The 24,243-nt window shown below is 46.7% G+C and overlaps 1 protein-coding gene across 8 annotated transcripts in view; it reads left to right on the plus strand.

The window, feature by feature from the left end:
- FAM193A (family with sequence similarity 193 member A) overlaps positions 1-24,243 on the plus strand; it is a 195,569-nt gene that overhangs the window by 146,967 nt on the left and 24,359 nt on the right. For 7 of the 8 annotated variants that reach the window (XR_008524955.2, XM_063723274.1, XM_054554918.2 and 4 more), the window contains 6 exons: positions 5,872-6,070; positions 7,065-7,337; positions 9,976-10,264; positions 11,339-11,522; positions 12,752-12,982; positions 16,075-16,939. Coding sequence is in view for 7 of the 8 variants with exons in the window: in XM_063723274.1 (XP_063579344.1) it covers positions 5,872-6,070; positions 7,065-7,337; positions 9,976-10,264; positions 11,339-11,522; positions 12,752-12,982; positions 16,075-16,939 (2,041 nt within the window). In the remaining variant the exon portion in view is untranslated. Of the gene's footprint in view, positions 1-5,871; positions 6,071-7,064; positions 7,338-9,975; positions 10,265-11,338; positions 11,523-12,751; positions 12,983-16,074; positions 16,940-19,694; positions 20,259-24,243 lie in introns of those variants that run through there. The other variant, XM_063723271.1, reaches the window with a different exon arrangement.

Consider the following 24,243-nt stretch of genomic DNA (forward strand, 5'->3'; position numbering starts at 1 on the left):
ATTTATTCCACTTGATGTTCTCTGAATTCTTTGGATCTGTGCTGTCAGTTGTTAATTTTGGAGACTTTTTAGCTGTTACTACTTCAACTGTTTCTCTAGTCTCTCCTTCCAGCATTCCACTTACCAGATGTTATATCTTTCGAAACTGTCCCACAGGTTTTGGATGTTTTGTTCTATTGGGGAGATTGTTTCTGTTTTTGTTTTTAATTCTTGTTTCTCTTTGCCTTGCAGTACGGGAAGTTTCTGCTGACATATCTTGCAGCTCCCTGACTCTTTCCTTGGCCGTGTCGTCTCCTGATGAGCCCATCACTGATAGTCTTCGTTTCTCTTACATTGCTTTTATTGCCAGCATTTCTTTCCATCTCTCTGCTCACACGGCCCCCTTGTTCTTGCATGCTGTCTACTTTTTCCATTAGAGCCTTTGGCATACCAATCATTTTCAGTTTCCTGTTTGATAATTACCATCCATGTTATCTCCATGTTCCTGCAACCATGCAGTTGTCTCTCTCAGCCTCTGGTGAGATTGGTGTTAGACCTTCTTCTGTTCTGCATTCCTAACAGTCTCTTGCAGGTTTCTCATCTTCTTGTCTCCCAGTTCCATGTTCTGAGAACTTTTTTGGGCTCAGTCCTCCAGTTAAGTGATTCTGTAGTGGTGCCTAGCCTACCACTTAAGTTCTAATTCCGACTATATTTATTATTTATAAGTTTTAATTTACTTTTTTTTCAAAGATACTTAGTAGCTCTTTATAGTCTCTTGTTCCTTGTTTTTTTTTTTTTTTCTTTCTTTCTTTAAGCATTTCACACATAATTACTCTGTGTTTGAATGAAACCTTGAGCATCCAGATTCGTTTTCTGCTGATATCACCTGTGATGTATTATTTCCTTTTGCGGATGGAGTATATTAGGAGGTTATGTTTTGCTCAGCTTACTCTGTGAGAACCACAGCCCTCCATAGTGGATGCTTCCCTATGAGGGGTGGCGTCTGCTGGTGCGAGAGCTGCCTGAGACCTGGGCTCCTCTTGAGGGCCTCCAGACTGCTGCCCCCACACGTCACTGTGGCGATGGTGTGCAGCCATTCCTTCCCCTCACCTCCACCTCGCTTCTCTCATCACCTCTGAATACTTCTTTTCATCCTTTGCCTTTGTCGATAGCAGTTGGTTACCAAAGTGTTCAGTATCATTTCTCTCAGATCTAGAGCTAAGTAGCACCTCTTACCCGACAAGGCCGAGACCAGGGGGGGAAGAACGGCCTTCAAGAGAAGAGCAAAGCCGAGCAGGTGTGGCTGCATCTTGCTGCTACTCCCACCTGCTGTCCACGTGGCCTAGGAGTAGGAAGTTACAACTACAGGGCCTGAATCTATACCGGAACCCAAGGCATGTGACTTTGAATCCTGAGTCTTTTTCGTCCAACACGGAGGATGTACTGTGAAACAGTTGGTGTACTAAGAAAGGGCCTAGAAGTGAAGACAGGGATGTCTCTAGGTCTCCACTGAGAACTTTGCAGTGGAGCATTTGCAGTGGCCGCTGGGTTCTGGCCCTCAGGAGTTCAGTGCATCAAGTGGAGCCTGGTGACGTGGTGTAAGGGGAGGACCGGGTGCCAAGTAGCCTTGGCCCCTTGTTAGCTTCGAGGGCCAGGGTGTATCTTTACACTCCCTCTCTGGGTTACTTTGAGACTTAAGTAAAACCACTGGAAAAGCATTTAATACAATTAAAACATGATTCAATTAAATACAGTTTAAAGTATAAGTTCAGATTTAGATTGGGGAGGTAAAGCTGTGTGGATAATAGAGTCATAAATAGGTTGCAATATGGGAATCACATTGTGATCTTTGACCTGCTGCATGTTCTTTTAGAGCTGAGATTCAGCTCTTCCAGCCTGAAAACTGGCATAGCCAAAGCAAAGATGGTCCTTCGCCTCTTTACCATCTCTGGGAGAAATACCAAAAAACCTGTTAAGCAAAAATACAGAGAGAGTCCGTCATCTTAACCTTTTCCTTACTGGGGATACAACTGGAACTCATTTTTGCTCGGATGCTTAGTGTTGGGAACCTCTCATGTGTGGGCCTCATGACTCAGTCTGCGGCTCTTGCTCCTCATGTCTTGCACCCATGTTCCATGTCCGAGTGGGTGTGGGTGGTAGAGGACAGGCGATTCACCCAGCTCCCGGATAAACTCAGTGCGTGCCCAGTGGAAAGCAGTTTGTTGTGTTTGCATTTGTGTCAGAGCTTTCATTTAAAGCAACAGTTTTCCTTTTCTATAGATTACTTCTTTTGTCTCAAAGTGGATAAAAATGCAAAACTTCTGCTAGTTGAAGCTTTGTGGGTTTGTATAATGAGTGAAATCAGTGTTCTGATTCAATAGCATGGTCCACATTCTGAGAGAGTTACTTTACAGTTATATCACTGGTGGACTTATAAAGTCATGGTCCAAAAATGGTCTAGGTGACAGACACCTATTTTTTCCTGAAAGAAATCCATAAGCTATTGAGGTCAGTAGGCATCTTCTGCAAAAGCATTAAAGAAAATACAACTTTTTTTGTTACTGATCCCTGTTACTTTTGTCCCTACAACTGGGCCTCCGTTTTTGAGTAGGTGGGGTTCTGAATAGTGCGTAAATCAAATGCGTAGAATCATTGCCATATGTTTCCAATATTACAGTTGTATAGATGCATTCCCTTATTCCTCTAAGCTAGACACTGTTCAGCAAATACTTATTGAACACCCAATATGTGCCAGGCCCTGTGCTAGACTCTAGGAAGACAAAAATTGGTTAGTCTTGGCCCCTGTTTTCAAAGAGCTCACAGTCTAAAGAGAAGACAAAAACATAATCAAAATATCAAAATGTTGTGACATACCTAATGGAACTTACAGATGCTAGGCAGAAAAGTAATACCGAAGAGAGAAAATTTTAAATGAGCCCACGGGTGGTTTTGCAGAGGAGGTGATGCTGAAATAGGATTTTGAAGCATAAGCAAGAGCTCTCTGAACACACATGGGTGGTGGAGCCCAGGCTCTCAGCCAGGCTTTTCAAACCTGAAACCAAACAATTCATGGTCGTGTCTTGAGGAGTCCAGGAGGCACTTACGTAGCTTCAGAGCCCTGAGAGTGCTTCTAGTCATGGTTTACCAGCTGGGCCAGCACGACGGGACTGCTGCTCAAAGCCAGCAGGTTGGCATGTGTCACAGGTTTCTGCCTTTTACAAGAAGGTACTCAAGACTAAGAAGTCTTCTACTTGTTACTTTTTGTCAATTACTTCTCAGCAAAGCAGCTCTTAGCTTATCGCTGGTTTGTAGAAATGGGTATCTATTGAAATATGTTTTTTATTTTCCTGGCTCTTGTCCCGTGGGGCTCCCTTACCAAAACAATGACTTCAGGCCCTTGCCTGTTTCCTGGGTGGCCCGTCTGGACCTGTTTATTCCTGCTGTTGAGTCCTGAGTGTCTGCTCTACCCTCCTCTCCCCCTTTGCCTTCCTGGGCCTGTTCCGGGTCAGTGGACTCGCTGAGCTGTCCAGCAGCCCAGAGGAGAGTGCTTCCTCTCTGCTCCGAAGCACTGTGGGAGAAGGGCAAGGTGGAAAGATTTGGTCGGTTGGTCAGGTGTTTTGTGTCCAGGGACTCTATGTCTATATAAGTAGTCTCTATATAGAAGTCTCTAAGACTGTTGTCCTAGAAAATGAAAGCAGTGCACCGTCACACTCACTGAATACTTACTATGGGCCAGGCAGTGTGCTCAATTCTTACCATACCCCTGGAGGTAGGTATTTCCAGATTACAGATGAGAAAACTAAAGCACAGAAAGATTGAGTGATTTGCCTGAGGTCACACAGCTAGCAAAAGGGAGAGCTGGCATCCGAGCTCGCCAGACTGCAGAGTCCAAAGGCCAAGACGTGGGACTAGAGTTCAGATCTAGCTGTCACCTGACCGTGCCTCCTCATAGTGGAGCCAGCAGTGATAGCTCCTGGACTAGATGTGCAGTCCCAGCTTTCATCTTGATAGCTCCAGAATTCCTCCTTTCCTTGCCACCTTCACTGCCGTTGCTTCATCCTTTCTCATCCCCTGACTAACCACTTGTCCTCCTTCCGCCTTCTGGTTCATCCACAGTATTGCCACAAATCGATCTTTCCACTAAGCTGACCAAATCATCTCGCTCTGCTGTTTAAATCCTTCTGTGACTCCCCAGCCCGTTCGGAACAAAGTGGTACAAAGTTGTCTTTGGCCTGGCTGCTGCCCCCACTCAACCTGGAGCCTGTCAGGGTGTAGCACTGTCATCCCTGTATGTGCGCCATCCCTTTGCTCCCAACCTCTTCCTGTCCTCCCTCTGCCCCAGCCAGGCCGGCAGGATTCTGCCGAACCATCGCCCATTCTTAAGAACCCTCCAGGGAACCCTCCCACTTGAGTTTACAGAATTCACTGCTCATTTCTGCATCCCAGAGGATGTGATGACCAGGTTGCCCATAACTGGGCACTCCTCCAGTCCAGCAGACAGAAGTCCTGCTGAGGGAGAACCGTATGTCTGCCCGGCATTAGCAAGGACTGGGGGAGAAGGGCCAGGACCCAGATGTCCCACCTCATCCTAGAGCGCATGTAATTTGGGGAAAAGCAGACATTAAACCAATAGGCTACAAGTAGGTCTCGAATTATAACTGTGGTAAGTGCTAAGAGGGAAAATGGCGGATTTTAGTGTGTTCACTGGGAAGGCTCGCCTTGGTCTTGGGTGTTGGGTCCTGGGAGGTGACAGCAAAGGCAACGCCGGCTTCTCTGAGGAAGTGATCTTTAGGCCGAGGCCTGCAGGATGAGTGTGAGTGTGGTAACGAGCTCAGGCTTGCACATTCTAGAGCATGGACACAGCACAAGCAAAACTTAGGGCCAAGAAGGTGAATAGGCGTGTGCCGGCCAAGGGGGAGGCCTGTGTGTCCAGGGCTTTGGTGAGCAGGAGGGGTGGAGGTGGTGGGCCCAGCTCCCTTGGAACTTTCAGGCCAGAGCCTTGGGAAGCCATTGCTGCATCCTGAGCAGGGGAGTGACGTGCTTGAATTTGCATTCAACAGAGATCACTCTGGCTGTGGTGGGGAGAAGGACTGGGAAGAGTTCCTGGTGCAAACGTGCAGGCTGTTGCACTGCCGCCGCTGTGAGAACATGGTGCTCAGGATCTCCTAAGGAGGTCAGCAGCCAGGGCCTGTTGCTTGGATAGCGGCTGAGGCAGAGGGAGGACCCAAGGGGGCCCCAGCCTGTGCAGGAGCAGCCAGTTGGCTAGTGGCTCAATAAATGCATGGATGTTGGCTAGCCAGCTGGCCAGACCCTGATCACCTTCCCTTGGTGCCTTCAACAATGGTCTGCCCCACAGGGCCCAGGGCAGGGCTTGCCAATGAGGCAGCTCCTTTGAGAACGCCCTGGTCTTTAGAGCACAGTATACAAATTCCTCTAGTTCATTAGATTTGTGCTGTACCTTGCCTGGGTATAAGAGGTCAGTGTAAGGGTTTTATCCATTTTCATCAGTGATTCCAAAGTTGACTTATTAGTGGTGATCATTAAAATGCTTGCTGAGATTAAGCCGTAGAAACAGATCTTACGACGCACATGACACACTCACATGTGACCCAGTAGGAATGTGAGAAGTTACTGAGTTGTCTAAAGTTTGTTCAGATATACTCCTCAAGGCATCGGTTGCTTTTCATATCTACATCTGGTTGAAATTTGACCTGTCGTGTCCAGTCTCATAAATCAAGTCCATGTTTTGTGAGATGTGCTCCCCCTGGGCCTCAGCTCATGGCGAGCACATCCCATGAGGCTCATAATGAATTGTCTGTCTGTAGTTTAACTACTTACCTAGGTAAACAGAATATTAATTTTGATATGTGATTAGAAAATTTTTTTTTGTAGGCTTTACCGCCAGCACCTGTTCAGAATCACACAAATAAGCATCAGGTATTCAATGCATCTCTTCAAGACCATATTTATCCGAGCTGTTTTGGGAATACTCCAGAGTGGAATAGTTCTAAATTTATAAGTCTTTGGGGATCAGAAGTGATGAATGATAAGAACTGGAATCCTGGCACTTTCTTGCCAGATACAATTTCTGGTAAGGAATTTGTTAAAACTTTCTTGAAGTTTTAAAATAACCTGAGTAGATTGACATCTTTGCCGTAGTCTCCCGTGGAAGCCCTGGCACAGCTGTAGCCAGCTGCTGCTCCACCACCTCTGTCTCCAGTGGGAGGCCCCTCGGGGCTGTCATCCTACTCCATCCTCTCGCATCTGCCACCAGTCAGTCCCACTGTGTGACTGAGCAGAGCAAGACTCTGGCTCCATGGCTGCCTGTCAGCCCAGTGAGCCACGTGGGCGTGGCCTCAGCGCTGCTGAGGGTCTTCTGACCACGGTTGGGTGCCCGGCCTTCAATTCTCGAGCAGTGGTGACAGCCAGACCTCAGCGCCCCCGTTGCACAGGGGCAGGAAGAAAGTGCCACAGTTGACTTAAATCTGTGACTCACACTCCTTCCTCTGGTTACTGCATTGGCCCCACGTGGCATCTCTCCCCTTTACTAGCTCCTTACTCCCCAGCTGCCTCAGCCACTGAGGCCCAGCTGTTAACTTCAGTCGCAGGGTCAGGGGCACCTGAAAAGGGGCTGGTACCTACTCCTCATCTCTGTCTTCCTGTGGCCAGAGCTCCTGGCAGCCCCACACCCAGCCCCTGCATATGCCAGAACAGCAGGCTAGACTTGACATCCTGATCTGTGCTTAGGAAGGATTTCTAGCTGTGTGACCTTGGGCAAGTTGCTTGGCCTCTCTGAGCCTCAGTTTCTTCATCTTCTTAGGATGGGAGTAACAGTACCAACCTCAGAAAGTAGTTTTAAGACTTTACATAACTTTGGAAAGCACCTAGCACAGGAATTGGCACATAGTAGGTGCTCAATACAATTTTTTCTTAGATTAAAAGCTAGTTGACTTAGCGTCATCCCAGTGGGATCCTGACTTCAGTAGCACCCCCAGTATCAAGTGTTCAGTCATCAGCATGTCTTTGAGGGTTTAGCTAAGTATGATTGCTGTCAGAAGCCTTAATTTTCCTGTTCTTCTTTGAAGGGAGTGAAATATTAGGGCCAACACTCTCAGAAACAAGACCGGAAGCCCTCCCACCTCCATCTAGCAATGAAACACCTGCAGTCTCGGATAGTAAAGAGAAAAAGAATGCTGCAAAAAAGAAATGTTTATACAATTTCCAAGATGCTTTTATGGAAGCAAATAAAGTTGTCATGGCCACCTCATCAGCCACGTCCTCCGTGTCCTGCACAGCTACCACAGTGCAGTCCAGCAACAGCCAGTTCAGAGTGTCATCCAAGAGACCTCCTTCAGTAGGTAAGGCTTGAAGGCTTACTGGCCCTCGGGGTCTACAGGAAGGCTGGGCTTACTGACTTCTCATCTTTGTAACTGCCTTTTACTTGGCCTAGCCGGAGGCGTAAGTGTAATTAACTGCCCAAAAATGCTCACACACAGAGAGCTGATCCCTAGGACTTTGATTAGAATTTTAGCTGTTGTGCTAGATTCCTCTGGGGCTTCGCTGCACTGTCTTGCTTTTGTCTCTGTTTCTGTTCTGGTGTGATAGGAAGAGGTTATTGCTGTCTTTTTTTTTTTTTTTTTTTGAGATAGGGTCTCACTCTTGTTCACCCAGGCTGGAGTGCAGCGGTGCAGTCTCAGCTTATCACAGTCTCTGCCTCTTGGGTTCAAGCGATTCTGCCACCTCAGCCTCCCAAGTAGCTGGGACTACAGGTGCCCACCACCACGCATGGCTTATTTCTGTGTTTTTTGGTAGAGACGGGGTTTCACCATGTTGGCCAGGCTAGGAGGTCATTGTTTTCTGAGCATGTGGCAAGATTTCTCAGAAGCTGCTTTAGGAAAATGCTGAGCAGATGTGAGCCAACAGGGCTGCCTGTCACCCAGCCTGGGGTACAGCCCCTGGCTGTCACTTAAGGGGCTCAAAAGCAATAATGTGATCAGAGACCAATGTCAACTCAGTAGCTGGCTCGAGGAGGCCTCACTAGCCAAAGTTGGGACAGATTGAGCATTAAAAGGAATGAGGAGGCTGAGTGCGGTAGCTCCCAGCACTTTGGGAGACTGAGAGGGGAGGGTTGCTTAAGCCTGGGAGTTTGAGACTAGCCTGGGCAACATAGTGAGACACCCCGTCTCTACAAAAAAAAAAAAAAAAGTTAAAAAAACAGGAAGTTTGACTATAGCATACAAATAAAGTCAAGAATCCATAAGGATTGGGATGCTCAAACAGAGCAGTAGGGTGGGAATCTCCTTCTTCTAAAAGCACACCTCCTCTAAATGTGTAAGAAGGATAGGAGTGGCAAGTCAGCATGCTGCGCCCCCAGGGTAACAGCTGGTGCGAATATGCAGCATTCATGGAGGTTAACAAGGGATATCAGTTTGGGGAATGGAGTGTTTCTACTGTTCAAAAGCAGCACCCATAGGGGACTGACAGATTACAGAGGGATGATGGGCACCTGTATTAATCCATTCTCACACTGCTATGAAGAAATACCCAAGACTGGATGATTTATAAAGGAAAGAGTTTTAATTGACTCACAGTTCCACATGGCTGGGGAGGCTTCAGGAAATTTACAATCATGGTGGAAAGCACCTCTTCACGGGGGAGAGAATGAGTACCCAGCGAAGGGGGAAGCCCCTTATAAAACCATCAGCTCTCGTGAGAACTCACTCACTATCACTAGAACAGCATGGGGGAAACCGCCCCCATGCTTCAGTTATTTCCACTGGGTCCCTTCTACCACACGGGGGGATTATGGGAACAAAATTCAAGATGAGATTTGGGTGGGGACACAACCAAACCCTATCACTGGGTACTGACAGATTACAAAGGAATGATGGGTGCCAGACTCTGGAGGAACCTAGCAGACAGTGCCGTGCACACCACCATGAAACAGAGAGACACTGGGTGCATCCCATTGCCACAAACCCAGAAGGATCCAACATAATATTTGTAGGATTTGTGCCCAGAACGTTTTATCTAAATCTACCAAGACAAGACAAATCCAAATTGGCAGACAGGTGGCCTATTAAAAATGTTAAGTCTTGTGAAAAGAGAAAAGGGTTGGAAGAGGCTGGGTTGGTGGGAAAGCTATAATGGACATGTGAAGGAAATTGGAAAATGGAATATGGGTTATACCTTAGATGAGAGTATCCTGTCAGTATTAAATGCCATTGAGGTGATGATGGTATTCAGCAAAATGTCAAAAAAAGAGAGAGGGAGGGAGGGAAAGAAAGAAAAGAAAGGAGAGAGAAGGGAGGAAATTTTTAAGTAAAAAGCTCGGTACAGTGGCTCACACCTGTAGTCCCAGCACTTTAGGTGGCCCTGGTGAGAGGATTGCTTGAGCCCAGGGGTTCAAGACCAGCCTGGACAACATAGTGAGACCCTGTCTCTTAAAAAAGAAAAAGGTGAATTTTTTTTTTTCTTCGAGACGGAGTCTTGCTCCGTCGCCAGGCTGCTGGAGTCCAGTGGTGCGATCTGTGATCCTCCTGCATCAGCCTCCGCGTAGCTGGGACTACAGGTACGTGCCACCACGCCCAGCTAATTTTTTGTATTTCTAGTAGAGACGCGGTTTCACTGTGTTAGTCAGGCTGGTCTCGATCTCCTGACCTCATGATCCACCAGCCTCGGCCTCCCAAAGTGCTGGGATTACAGGCATGAGCCACCACGCCCGGCCAAGAAATTTTTTTAAAAAACCAAACTGTCGATGTTCTGAGGAGTTCATGCCGAAGTGTTCAGAGGTGAGTGCAACTTGCAGACGTTCAGCCAAAAAGTGTGTGTGCATGTAAGAAATAAAATTTATAAATATGACAGAATATTAGGTCGTGATGATGAAGCAAGGTGAAGGATGAATGGGTACTCTTTGTGTGTTCTTTCAGATTTTCTACAGGTTGGAACATTTTTGAAACAAAAACTTGGCAGTGACTCTCGCCTCTCTAAATGCAGGTGATGTGTTTCATGGCATCAGCAAGGAGGACCACAGACACTCAGCCCCAGCTGCCCCGAGGAACAGCCCCACGGGCTTGGCCCCCCTCCCAGCGCTCTCGCCTGCCGCACTGTCACCTGCCGCGCTCTCACCTGCCTCCACACCTCACCTTGCAAATCTTGCAGCCCCATCATTCCCCAAAACAGCAACCACAACTCCTGGGTTTGTGGACACACGCAAGAGTTTCTGTCCTGCACCCCTGCCCCCGGCCACAGACGGCTCCATTAGCGCCCCTCCAAGTGTCTGCAGGTGAGCCAAGTCCTGGCTGGGGATGTGAGAGCACTTTGGAAAATGGGTGTTATGCCGCACTAACACAGCTACAGAAACTCCCCTGGGACCATGCAGTGGAAAAGTCTAGTGAAATGCTGAGGGAATGCAGGGATGTCCCCAGCAGAGGCCATGGGTAGAGGGGTCTCCCATCTCAGCCTCTAGTTCTGCAGAGGGAAGAGCAGGGGCCGTGGGCCGCCATGGATAGGTGGGCCAACTACGCCTAAATACTGACAGCATTGGGAGTGTGCATTGTTTTTTACTTGTTGTATAAGTTGTATTTGTTATACCTAGGGTGGAATCAGAAGAAAATGAATGAAATGTGTATATAGTAAAAACACAATACAACAAACACTCAACAGGTGTGTTTTTTTTTTTGTTTTGTTTTTTTCCCTCTGAGACAGATTCTCACTCTGTCACCCAGGCTGAAGTGCAGTGGCACGATCTCAGCTCACTGCAACCTCCACCTCCTGGGTTCAAGCGATTCTCCTGCCTCAGCCTCCCAAGTAGTGAGACTACAGGCATACGCCACCATGCCTGGCTAATTTTTGTATTTTTAGTAGAGATGGGGTTTCACCATGTTGGCCAGGCTGATCTCGAACTCCTGACCTCGGGATCCACCTTCCTCGGCCTCCCAGAGTGCTGGGAGTACAGACGTGAGCCACTGCACCTGGCCAGAGTTTCTTTTTAAGACAAATTCTGTTACCTTTGAACTCGCCTGTTTGAAGCTATACCCCTTCTCGAAGCCCCTTAGTATGGAAGCTGTGGTGGCAGGGACAGTCCCAGAAGGAGTCATTGGAGAGACTACGTGTTCCTGTTCAGTGGCGCTCTGTGAGCACTTTGAGGGACTGCCTGCATGCATGCGCACACGCCATGCCTCCCACATGAGCCCTTTGCTGCTTGTGTATGACTCCCTAGGAACCCTGGGGCTGTGCACCCTCTGCGCTGCCTCTTGTCTGTGAAATGGGCAGGACAGTGGGTGGTCATGCGCAACAATGTGAGTCATTGCCTCCTGGGGCCAGCCACTTGCTGATGAGCTTGTATGCGGTTTTGCAGTGACCCTGACTGCGAAGGGCACCGCTGCGAGAATGGTGTCTATGACCCACAGCAGGATGATGGGGACGAGAGTGCAGATGAGGACAGCTGCTCTGAGCACAGCTCCAGCACCTCAACCTCCACCAACCAGAAGGAGGGCAAGTACTGTGACTGCTGCTACTGCGAATTCTTTGGGCACGGCGGGGTGAGTGCATGAGGTCAGCGCATCACGATGTGGGAAGTGTGCAACACACGGGCTCCTTTGCAAAAATTCTGTACTAGGTTGAATTCGGGGTATATTCCACTTCTAGGGTATATCCATCGTAAAGAAACAAAGAAAAATATTTGCCCAAAGATTTAGCCATAATGATTTTTTGCTTCATTTTTACTTTGTGGTTTTTAAGGTAACTGGTAAATCAGCGGTGCGGTATTCCTACTGAATACCCATTGGTAGGAGGTTGTTAACCATGGTATATCCATATGGTGGAACATTGTAGCCAGCGACAGCAGTGTTGTGTGTGTGCAGTTGGATTTCTCTTGTTTGAATACAGAGGGCGTTGGTACACACACATACTTGTCCATCTTTCCAGAGCTGTGATTTAATTTATACAACCAATTATCACCCGCAGTTTAAGAGGGATGGGTGGCAGGAATAGCAGGGGCTTATAGTTGTTCTTTTTCTGCTTTAGCTCTGTTTGCATTTCCTAAAATGTGCACATGTTTTTATAGTAAGAAATTTGGCAGTAGGATTCAGGGCTTTTTTTTTGGCACGAAAAAGGAAACCCACAAATGGATGGAAAGATACTACAGACACATTTATTGACATGAAAAGATATTCACACCATGTTAAATAACAAGTAGAGGCCAAGCATAGTGGCCCATGCCTGTAATACCAGCACTTTGGGAGGCTAAGGGAGGATCTCTTGAGCCCAGGAATTGAAGACCAGCTTGGGCGACACAGGAGACCCTGTCTCTACAAAAAATAAAGAAAATTAGCTGGGTGTGACAGCACACCCCTGCTTGAGCCCAGGAGGTCAAGGCTGCAGTGAGCTATGATCTCACCACTGCACTCCAACCTGGGTGACAGAGCAAGACCCTGTCTCAAAAATAAATAAATAAATAAATAAAATATATTAATCAGGATTTGTAATTGTTTCCTTTTCAGTTTAAAAAATCCACTTATGTGCATAGCTATACATGCTTTACCAGGTTTTTCAAGAATATGTAAAATTTGAGGGTAGGTACCAAAATGCCACTTTTGGGTGACTTGCTGATAGGTTTTTCTTTTTTTCTGCTGGTTGTTGTATTTCCTTATTTTTCACAACAAATATATACTACTTGAGTAATAAAACAGTTTATTTTTGGAGATGTGGTCTGAAATTTATTATATTCAAAATTTTTAAAACTTAAGCATAACTTTGTTGTTTTTCTCAGCCTCCAGCTGCACCAACAAGTAGAAATTATGCAGAAATGAGGGAAAAACTTCGCTTACGGCTAACCAAGAGGAAAGAAGAGCAGCCTAAAAAAATGGACCAGATCTCAGAAAGGGAAAGCGTCGTTGACCATCGGAGGGTGGAGGATTTGTTGCAGTTTATAAATAGCTCCGAAACCAAACCAGTGAGCAGCACACGTGCAGCGAAGCGAGCAAGGCATAAGCAAAGGAAGGCAAGTGACAGTTCTCAGCACCTGGAGGCGCCAGGTCTGAGGGCATTTGAGGGTGCCGTGCCACGCCAGTCTCCAGGCAGGGCTGAGCCACAGGAGGTCGGGGCTCTGACGTGTGTTCACTTGCCCACAACTTTCCTCCGAGAGCCAGCCTGTCTCTGGTGGCCTGAACTGGAGACTGGTAAAAAACTTAACTTTGTTTGTATTTTCGGGAAATTACTTCCCCTTTTGTAGAATGGGTTTGTTCTTGTGCTGGCCGTCATGAGGGCAGCAGCAGACACTCCAGCTTTATCTGTTGGAGAATCTTCTTTTCCAAGAAAGGAGCTGTCAGCTGTAGAGATGATAGAAGAAAGGCCCAGGTGGGCTTTTGGGGCCTGTGGGTGAAGAACTGTCTTTGATATGAGACTGGGGTGGGGCACTTGGCACAGGGAAGTCTTCTGGACTCAGGTCTGAGCATGTCCCCCATGCTCCTCTTGTCCCATTGCTGTTCCAGATGAAGACCAGCACATGGCATTGATTAGAGGGGAGGAAAATAAGTCTTCATGGGAAGACATGAGCAGTTCCCTCCTTACCAGAGGGCATGCTGTGTCACAAAAAGCAAATGTCAAATACAAAAAACATTAGCCAGGAATGGCGGTGTACGCCTGTAGTCCCAGCTACTCAGGAGGCTCAGGTGGGAGGATCACTTGAACCTCAGAGGTGGAGGTTGCAGTGAGCTGAGATTATGCCACTGCCCTCCAGCCTGGGTGACAGAGTGAGACTGTCTCAAAAAAAAAAAAAAAAAAAAAAAGACAACTTTTTTCTCTTGGAGGATTGTCTAAATGCCCCTATGCTGGAGCAGTTCCAAAGAGCCTTCTGGTTTCAGCTCCCTAAAAATGTCAGGCTCCAAGAGCCAGACCTCAGTGAGCAGATGTGGGCTGCACGCAGAGGGAACTTGTAGGTTCCTGGGGTTCTGACAGTAGGACAGTTGTCTTGGGAAGAGGCCAGGTTTCTGTCTGCAGCATGGTCAGGCAAAAAGGTGAGGAAGAGGACGATCCCACAGTGGACCAGAGGGTGGGCCTGATGTCCTGTGTTGTTACTTGTATCTTAGCTGTTGTGATTGTTCTACCCTCAAGAGCTCTGCTCATACCTCGCAATCCGAAAGTAGATTGAGACTGACTATTGGGCCTGATTGGGAGGCTTTGGAGGAGAAGCCTTGTTCTGTGCCCTAGAAGACTAAGAGACTGCTGGAGTGCGGAGAACATAGTGTGTCCTCCATTCAGGAATGTCCAGCATCGGGGTCCCCACGATGGTCCAAGGCCCTGAGACCTCCCATTGGGATTCATTGGAGGCCTCTGGGACCCCTTCCTGAGTTTTCAGGGTACTCTCCACCCCAGGCTCTTGCCCTCTGACCTTGCAGGTGGTCTGAATCCAGACTTGAGGCCCAGCTGAACCTTAGAGGCTGATGTCATAGGCCCTGCCCAGCACCCAGTCCCACCTCGAGGGACCACCTCCTGGTGCTTTCTACACTGCACCCATTTTACAGAGCATCTCACAGATGTGTGTTGAGGCTCACTGGCTGGCTGGTTGTTGAAGGGACAGCAATAGTTGACCTGTGGACTCTGTCCCGTAGCAGGTCCAAACCGGGGGCCTGTGCTAGGGCAGCCGTTCTGCTGGAAACCAGGGCACCTGCCCTCACGTGCTTGTTATTTGTCCATATATTGACGAGGCACGCGTGCTGGATTTAGATCAGCTCTGAGAGGACGCCAGCTGGCCAGTAGTGCACCAGCGAGTGTCCTGATGGAGTTGGTCTCTCTTCTGTTGCAGTGCAGCCCCACAGCTCACTCTAGACACTGGACTGCAGGACCCATCCACAAGGTGGCTGCTGGGTGCTGCTCCTGACATACACATGGAGAAGGACGTTAAATAATTTTTACTTGAATTGTCAAATGAAATTTTTAATAACATACCATTGTTAAATTTTTATCATACTTTTTAAGTTTTTCAAAAGACAAGTCAATTTGCCTGTTTAAAATATTGTGAAAAATAATTTACAATTGGGGAGTACTTTTCTATTTCTCTAGGAGAAATGCTTTTGGCAGAGTTTCTCATAAGCCCCAGCATTTCTAAAGGTTGGTGGTGGGTGGAGCTGTGCTCCTAACACTGATGACTCTCATCTGCTTTCTGAACACAAAGAACAGTTTCCATTTGTGTCCCTGGAGTATGTGTGCATCACTACTCAAATGCTGTCTTTACTTGGGATGAAAATTAATTTTCCATCAAGTTGGACAGTGAGTCATTTGCTCTGTCACACTAGTGAAAATATATGGCACTTTTGTTTATCTGCTAGGGTGGGAAGAAGGAATTTCTAGTTCTTTACTACACATTGCTTTTTGTGGTACCATCACAGCTCATTGCAGCCTCAACCTCCTGGCTTCAAGCGATTCTCACCTCAGCTTCCCAAATAGCTGGGACCACAGTTGTGCGCCACCACATCCGGCTAATTTTGATACTTTTTGTAGAGACGGGGTTTTGCCATGTTGCCCAGGCTGCTTTCGAACTCCTAGGATCACAGGTGTGAGCCACTGCACCGGCCTGGTGCACATTTCTTACATTCCGTGTTCAGGTGAATGCATTAGCCTTCGCCTGGAAAGGTGGGTTTGCCCAGAGTTCTGGCGGCACATGTACAGCCTCAGTACTGCCCGGGCAGTCTGTGGTATTGGTTACATCATCCACTCAGCCACGCAGCGTGATGCCCTGCCGCACCTGTGAGGGGGTAGCTGACTCCCTGGATGTGTGCTTTGCAGCTGCTTTGTCCTTGGTTACTGTGTTTAGCACCAGGTCAAAGGCTATCGGGAATTTTTTGTTAACTACCACCACCCCCCACCACACACACACAAATAAGTAAGCATATACTTTAGTAAATAGATGAAGTTTAACAGTCCTGCAGAGTAAGAGAATTGGAGGTGGGTGGATGTTAAGTTTTGATTTATTACAGCCTCTTCAGAGTTTACGTTCCATATGTGATTCATTTTTAAAATTATCTTAGTTTTTCTGTATGACTTAATTTTTAGCACTCACTGTAGTCTTAAATTGCCTTCCTTTTGCATTGGCAGCTGGAGGAGAAAGCTCGCCTAGAAGCAGAGGCCAGGGCCCGGGAGCACCTGCACCTCCAGGAGGAGCAGAGGCGGCGGGAGGAGGAGGAGGAGGAGGAAGAAGAGGAGGATCGTTTCAAGGAGGAATTTCAGCGGCTTCAGGAGCTTCAGAAGCTAAGAGCTGTAAAAAAGAAGAAGAAGGAGAGGCCAAGTAAAGACTGCCCCAAGTTGGACATGCTCACTAGAAATTTCCAGGCAGCAACAGAGTCTGTCCCTAACTCTGAAAACATCCACAATGGCTCACTAGAGCAAACTGAAGAACCAGAAACCTCTTCTCACTCCCCGTCCAGGCATATGAACCACTCAGAGCCCAGGACAGGGCTAGGGGCTGATGGGGATGCTGCAGACACCATCGACACCAGAGACTCCAAATTTCTCCTCCCCAAGGAGGTGAATGGGAAGCAGCATGAGCCACTCTCTTTTTTCTTCGACATCATGCAGCACCATAAAGAGGGAAATGGCAAGCAGAAGCTGAGGCAGACCAGTAAGGCCACCAGCGAGCCAGCGAGGAGGCCCACAGAGCCCCTCAAGGCCACAGAGGGGCAGCCCAAGCCCCGGGCCCAGACTGAGTCAAAGGCTAAGGTGGTCGACATCACGTCCATCACAGAGCAGAAAAGAGAGGAGAGAAAAGTCAACAGTAATAACAATAACAAAAAGCAGCTGAACCACATCAAGGACGAAAAGTCAAACCCAACCCCTATGGAGCCCATCTCTCCCGGCGAGCATCAGCAGAACAACAAGCTGGTGCTGGCAGAGTCCCCTCAGCCAAAGGGCAAGAACAAGAAAAATAAGAAGAAGAAAGGAGACAGAGTCAACAATTCAATTGGTAAATACAGAATAGCGGGAAGGTATTTCTGAGCGATGCCTGGTTTTCCATGTGTGATGTGCTAGTATAGGAAAACACTGGGTTTGGCGTGCTCTCGCCATGTGGCCTGCCTTCTGTAGAAAAGATCGTAGAGGGGCCAGGCTTGGTGGCTCACACCTGTAATCCCAGCACTTTGTGAGGCCAAGGTGGGCAGATCACCAGAGGTCAAGAGTTCGAGACCAGCCTGGCCAACATGGTGAAACCCTGTCTCTACTAAAAATAACAAAAAAAATTAGCTGGGCTTGGTGGTGCGCCTGTAGTCCCAGCTACTCAGGGAGGCTGAGGCAGGAGAATTGCTCGAACCCAGGAGGCAGAGATTGCAGTGAGCCAAGATCGTGCCGTTGCACTCCAGCCTGGGTGACAGAGAGACTCCTTCTCAAAAAATATATGTATAGAGAGAGAGGATTTCTACCCCCTCCAGTTCCCCAACTTTAGTTCCCCAACATCAGTATTTCCCATGTTTGCTTCGTCATTCTCTCTCCCTCTCTCTCTTATTTTTCTGGACAGAAGGAGAGTCACTTCATACATGATACCCCTTTAACCTAAAATACTTCGGTATTTTAGGTTTATATTTCCTCAAGATAAAGACACTTATAAAACCACAGTACAGTGATCAAAATGAAGAAGTTGACACTGATCCAATGCTATTATCTAATTGTAGACCTTACTCATGTTTCTCCAGTTGTCCCTTTAACATCCTTTATAGCAAAAAAAAAAAAAAAAAAAAAAAAAAAAAAAAAAAAAAAGCTCTTGTTGTTTCTCTTGACATGGGATCCAATCCAGGATCCCATGTCATATCTCTTTAATTTCCTTTCCTTTGGATCGGTTTCCCTGTTTTTCATGACCTTGACTTTTTTGAAGAGTGCAGCCCATTTATTTTTTAGAGTATCTCTTGGTCAGGGTGTATGCCCTATGTCTTCCCAGTCAGATTCAGATTCTGTGTTTTTGGCGGCAACACCATTGATGTGACCAGTCCCTGGTGGTATATCCCACCAGGAAGTGGATGATGGTGTCTGTCCCATCACTGGGGATGGGAACTCTGATCCTGGGTTGAGCTGGTCTGCCCATTTTCACTACAGTCAAGTTAATATTTCTCCTTTGCTAATTAGTAAGTGTCTTATGAGGAAATGAGTATCCTGTTTTTATCGAACATTCGCCAACTAGTTGTAGCATCCATTAATGATTCTTGCCTGAAATGTTTATTACTGTGTTGTTTGTCATATGGTGATTTTTTTTTTTTTTGAGACGGAGTTTCGCTCTTGTTGCCCAGGCTGGAGTGCAATGGCACGATCTCAGCTCACCACAACCTCTGCTTCCCGGGTTCAAGCGATTCTCCTGCCTCAGCCTCTCAAGTAGCTGGGATTACAGGCATGCACCACCACACCCGGCTAATTTTGTGTAGTAGAGATGGGGTTTCACCTTGTTGGTCAGGCTGGTCTCAAACTCCCGACCTCAGCTGATCTGCCCACCTCTGCCTCCCAAAGTGCTGGGATTACAGGCGTGAGCCGCCGCCCCTGGCCCAAATGGTGAATTTTCTAATATTATTCTTTGTATATTTGTTACTTGCCATTGAACTGTAGGATGAGCTTTCCAACCCCATGTGTTTTTTCATTCATTTAGTTATATCAGGATGGACCCACGAATTTTTACTTGATGCTATAGATTAGAATCTTTTACGAACACTCTTTATGTTGCTGTTTTGATTGTCTGAGATTCGGTCAGTGGGAGCCCCCTCGGAATGGCTTTTTCCTTAGACCATTTGATGCGGCCCTGCCAGCCTTTAAGCATTTTATAGTTTCTGTCATGGTTCGATGCTCTGGGCTCATCTCGTGTCTTCTCTCTCCCAGCCCTGAACCAGCCATTTCTCCAAGGAGCCCTTCTCTTTCTTCAACAATGGTGTTCAGAAACCCAGACCTGGACACTGCCATACGGCATTGCTTCTAGGCCCTCTCAGTCAGCAGAGCAGGAGGAGTGGGGGTGTGAGCATGTGCACACAAGTGCCTGCCACCCTACACACACTAATTGCTATGTACAAGCCGTGAGTTCCCACAGATATCCCAGCCCCACTCCTGTGCTACAGTGAGCGTTCTCCCTTCCCCGTCCACCTTTGTAACTCCTTAGACAGTAAGAACCTGGACCCCATCATCCATGGTGCCTTTACTGACTTGCTGAGTCCTACAACACAGGTAAAGGGTTCAGAAGTGCCTGCCCTTACCCCGATGGAAAACTCCGGGCATGCTTTTGGTATTTGTTCAGTTCTTTTTGTCTTTAGCCTCAGGGTGTGGTGATAACACTGAATTTACAAATGACTTAAATTAGTTCTTTCACCTTTAGTACAATTATGTTATTCATTTAAAACACATCTGATTGCGTTTTTCCATTTGTGTTCCATTTGTTTTCTCCTCTACCCAATTCCTCTTTTTTTGTAATCTGTTCCCACCCACTCCCTGTAGGTAACTAATCAGTTTCTTATTTGCTTTTCTTTTTTACATAAAAGGTAGTATATTATAGATATGATAGTGACTTTTGGGTTTTTTTCTACTTAATATATTCTGGGAATCACTGCACATCAGTTCATAGAGATTATCCTCATTCTTTCTACAGCAACACGGTACTCCATTTAAAGTGTACTGTGATTTCTTCAGTCACTCTTCTTTGTGCGAGCGTTTAGGTTGTTTCTAATGCTTTGGTTTTTTGTTTTTGTTTCTGTTTTAAGGTGGAATCTCAACTCTGTCATCTAGGCTGGAGTGCAATGGCGCAATCTCGGCTCACTGCATCCTCCACCCCCCAGGTTGAAGCAATTCTCCCACCTCAGCCTCCCAAGTAGCTGAAATTACAGGCACGTGCCACCATACCCGGCTAATTTTTGTATTTTTAATAGAGATGAGGTTTCACCATGTTGGCCAGACTGGCCTTGAACTCCTGACCTTAAGTGACCTGCCCACCTTGGTCTCCCAAAGTGCTGGGATTACAGGTGTGAGCCACCGTGCCCGGCCTCAATGCTTTGTTTTAATCATTACACCCAGTGCTACAGTGAGTACTTGCGTGCATATGTGTTTCCATATTGTTTGGAGGTGTTTCCTTGGAGCACTTTCCCAGAAGGGAGAGGGCTGGGTCAAAAGGTAAGTGTGTTCCCGGTGTGGTGGCTCACGCCTATAATCCCAACACTTTGGGAAGCCGAGGCAGGAGGATTACCTGAGGCCGGGAATTTAAGACCAGCCTGGGCAATGTAGCAAGATCCCATCTCTACTTAAAAAAAAAAAAAAAAAAGACACTTATCTGGGCATGGTGGTGCACCCCTGTAGTCCCAGCTACTTGGGAGGCTGAGGCAGGAGAATCACTGGAGCCCAGGAGTTTGAGGCTGCAGTGAGTCATGATTGCACCACTGCACTCCAGCCTGGGTGGCAGAGTGAGACCCTGTCTCTTAAAATTTAAAGCAGCCGGGCACGGTGGCTCACGCCTGTTATCCCAACATGTTGGGAGGCCGAGGCAGGCGGATCACGAGGTCAGGAGATCGAGACCATGCTGGCCAACATGAAACCCCTTCTAAAAATACAAAAATTAGTTGGGCATGGTGGCACACGCCTATAATCCCAGCTACTCGGGAGGTTGAGGCAGGATAATCACTTGAACTGGGGAGGTGGAGGTTGCAGTGAGCCAAGATCACACCACTGCACTCCAGCCTGGCAACAGAGTGAGACTCCATCTCAAAAAAATAAAATAAAATAAAAAATTAAGGCTGGGCATGGTGGCTCACATCCATAATCCCAGCATTTTAAGAGGCCAAGGCAGGCGGATCAGTTGAGGTCAGAAGTTCGAGGCCAGCCTGGCCAACATATGGAACCCTGTCTCTACTAAAAATACAAAAATTAGTCGGGTGTGGTGGCACTCACCTATATATAGTCTCAGCTACTGGAGACACCGATGCAAGAGGATCACCTGAGCCTGGGAGGCGGAAGTTGCAGTGAGTCAAGATCACGTCACTGCATTCCAGTCTGGGCAACAGAGCAAGACCCTATCTCAAAAAAAATAAATAAATAAAAATTTTTAAAAAGGTAAGTGCTTTCATAATTTTTTTGCTAGCTACTTCCAAGTTCTCCAAACCCTCCAGTCAGCCCACCCACCAGCAGCATCTGAGGACCTGTTTGGCCACAGCCTTGCTTACAGAGTATGTTGTCAGGCTTTTTAACTGTTGCCAATCCATTAGCTACAGTAAGCCCTCAATGTAGTTTTCATTTGTATTTTTCTCTAATTACAATGAGGTCAATATATTATTAAGGGCTATTTCTTTTTGTGTGTGTGAGTTTTCTATTCATACCTAGTTCTCATTTCTTACTAGGTTTTTGGTCTTTTCCCTTTTGTATTTAAGATTTTTGTTTGTTTGTTTGTTTGTTTGTTTTTGAGGTGGAATCTTGCTCTGTTGCCCAGGCTGGAGTGCAGTGGCACGATCTTGGCTCACTGCAAGCTTCGCCTCCCGGGGTCACGCCATTCTCCTGCTTCAACCTCCTGAGTAGCTGGGATTACAGGTGCCTGCTACCACGCCCGGCTAATTTTTGTATCTTTAGTAGAGACGGGGTTTCACCGTGTTAGCCAGGATGGTCTCGATCTCCTGACCTCACAATCTGCCTATCTTGGCCTCCCAAAGTGCTGGGATTACAGGCATGAACCACCGCATCCGGCCAAGAATTTTTTATATGGTAGGGACATTAGCCTTTTACCCATGCAGTATGCTGCAGGCATTCTCTCCCAGTTCATAAGTTGTCTTTTGACTTTGTGTATGCTCTTCAGTTAGGTGGAAATGTTCTTCCTTTTATGCGGTCAGCTTCTTGATTTTTTATTGCCTCTGGATTTTGAATAATTGTTAGAAAGCTTTACACTAACATTGTGATTAAAGAGGAACACACCCATGCTGCCTTCCAGTGTTTGTGTAGTTTCATTTTTTTTCATTTATATCCCTAATATGTTTGGAAATTTTTCTTCTGTGTGGTGTGAAATATGGATCCAATTTCTCTTTTTCCAAATGGTTAACGAGTTGTCCCAGCACATTATTGTTATTCTTTTTTTTGGGAGGTGGGGTATAGCGTCTTGCTCTGTCACCCAGGCTAGAGTGTGGTGTTGCGGTCATAGCTCACTGCAGCCTCGAATTCCTGGGCTCAAGTGATTTTTCCGCCTCAGCCTCCTGAGTAGCTGGGACTACAGGCACGTGCCACCATGCTGGCTAATTTTTTTTTTTCTTTTAGTAGAAACAGGGTCTTGCTACATTGCCTTAGCTGGCTCTAACTCCTGGGCTAAAGCAATCCTCCTGCCTCAGCCTCCCACAGTGCTGGGATTACAGATGTGAGCTACCATGCCCAGCCTTAGCACCAGTTATTAGAAAGTTCATCCTGGACCAGGTGTGAGGGTGATGGCTCATGCCTGTGATCCCAGCACTTTGGGAGGCCAAAGCAGGAGGATCACTTGAGCCCAGGAGTTTGAGACTAGCCTGGGCAACATATTGAGACCCCATCTCTACAGATTTTTTTTTAAAAATAGCAGGGCATGGTGGTGCACACCAGTAGTCTCAGCCACTTGGAAGGCTGAGGCAGGAGGATCACTTGAGCCCAGGTGTTTGAGATTACAATGAGCTATAATTGTGCCATTGCACTCCAGACTGGTCTATAATGAGACCTTGTTTCTACAAAAACAAAAATAAATAAATAAAATCATCTTGTCCCAGTGATTCAAGATGCTACCTTTGTCCTACAATAAATTTCTTTCTTTTTTTTTTTGAGACAGAGTTTCGCTCTTGTTGCCCAGGCTGGAGTACAGTGGCATGATCTCAGCTCACTGCAACCTCTGCCTCCTGGGTTCAAGCGATTCTCCTGCCTCTGCCTCCCAAGCAGCTGGGATTACAGCCATGCACCACCACACCTGGCTAATTTTATATTTTTAGTAGAGACAGGGTTTCTCCTTGTTGGTCAGGCTGGTCTCGAACTCCCAATCTCAGGTGATCTGCCCACCTTGGCCTCCCAAAGTCCTGGGATTACAGGCGTGAGCCACCGTTCCCATCCTGTCCTACAGTAAATTTCAGTATGCACTTGGGTCTGTTTCTGGAATTTCTCTTCCTTTCCTCTCTGTTTACTTGTGTCATTGTTGCGTTCGGTTAGTTATTTTTAGAGGCTCTACATTTTGTAATATCTTGTAGGGCTGTTCTCTCCTCATAGCTTTTCCAGCTCATTATTTCCCAGGCTATTTCATGTTTGTATTTCTATATGAACTTTAGCATCAATGTGCCTGGCTCCATTTAAAAAAAGCTTGTTGGGACTGGGCTCACACCTGTAATCCCAGCACTTTGGGAGGCCTGGGCGGGCGGATCACCTGAGGTCAGGAGTTCGAGATCAGCCTGGCCAACATGGTGAAACACCATCTCTACTAAAGATAAAAAAATTAGCCAGGCGTGGTGGCGAGCGCCTGTGGTCCCAGCTACTCGGGAGGCTGAGATGGGAGAATTGCTTGAACCCAGGAGCCAGAGGTTGCAGTGAGCCAAGGTTGCTCCACTGCACTCCAGCCGAGGCAACAGAGTGAGACTCCGTCTCCCACCACAAAAAAAAAGTTGTTGGTATCTTTGTCGGGATTGCATTACACTTATACATTAATTTAGGGAGAATTGATGTCTTTATGATATTGATCATTCCTTCCAAGAACAAGGGATGTTTTTCCATTTGTTCAAGTTTACTTTCGGCTCATTCAGGAATATTTTAAATTTTCTCTTATATATTTTTCACATTTCGTACTAAGTGTATTTCTCAGCATTTAATCACCTTTGTTTTTAATTTAAATGGGGTCTTCTCCACCATTATATTTTCTAATTCTGAACTATCCAATACAGTAGCCACTAGTCACATGTCATTATGGAGCACTTGAAATGCAGCCAGTCCAAACTGAGAAGTGTTATAAGTGTAAAATATACACTGGATTTTGAAAACCTAGTGTGAATAAAAGAATGCGAAATATCTCAGTATAATTTTTAATATTGGTTACATTTTTAAATCATAATATTTTGGATATGTTAAATATATTACTGCAATTAATTTCACCTGTTTCTTTAAAAAAATTTTTTTTAATGTGGCTGTTAGAAAAATCTTATGTGTGTGGCTCAGACTCAGATTGTATTTCTTTTCTTTTTTTTTTTTTTGAGGCAGAGTCTCACTCCATCACCCAGGCTGGAGTGCAGTGGTGCAATCTCGGCTCACTGCAACCTCTGCCTCACTGCAGCCTTTATCTCC

This window comes from Pongo abelii, chromosome 3 (assembly GCF_028885655.2).
Source record: "Pongo abelii isolate AG06213 chromosome 3, NHGRI_mPonAbe1-v2.0_pri, whole genome shotgun sequence".
NCBI lineage: Eukaryota > Metazoa > Chordata > Mammalia > Primates > Hominidae > Pongo > Pongo abelii.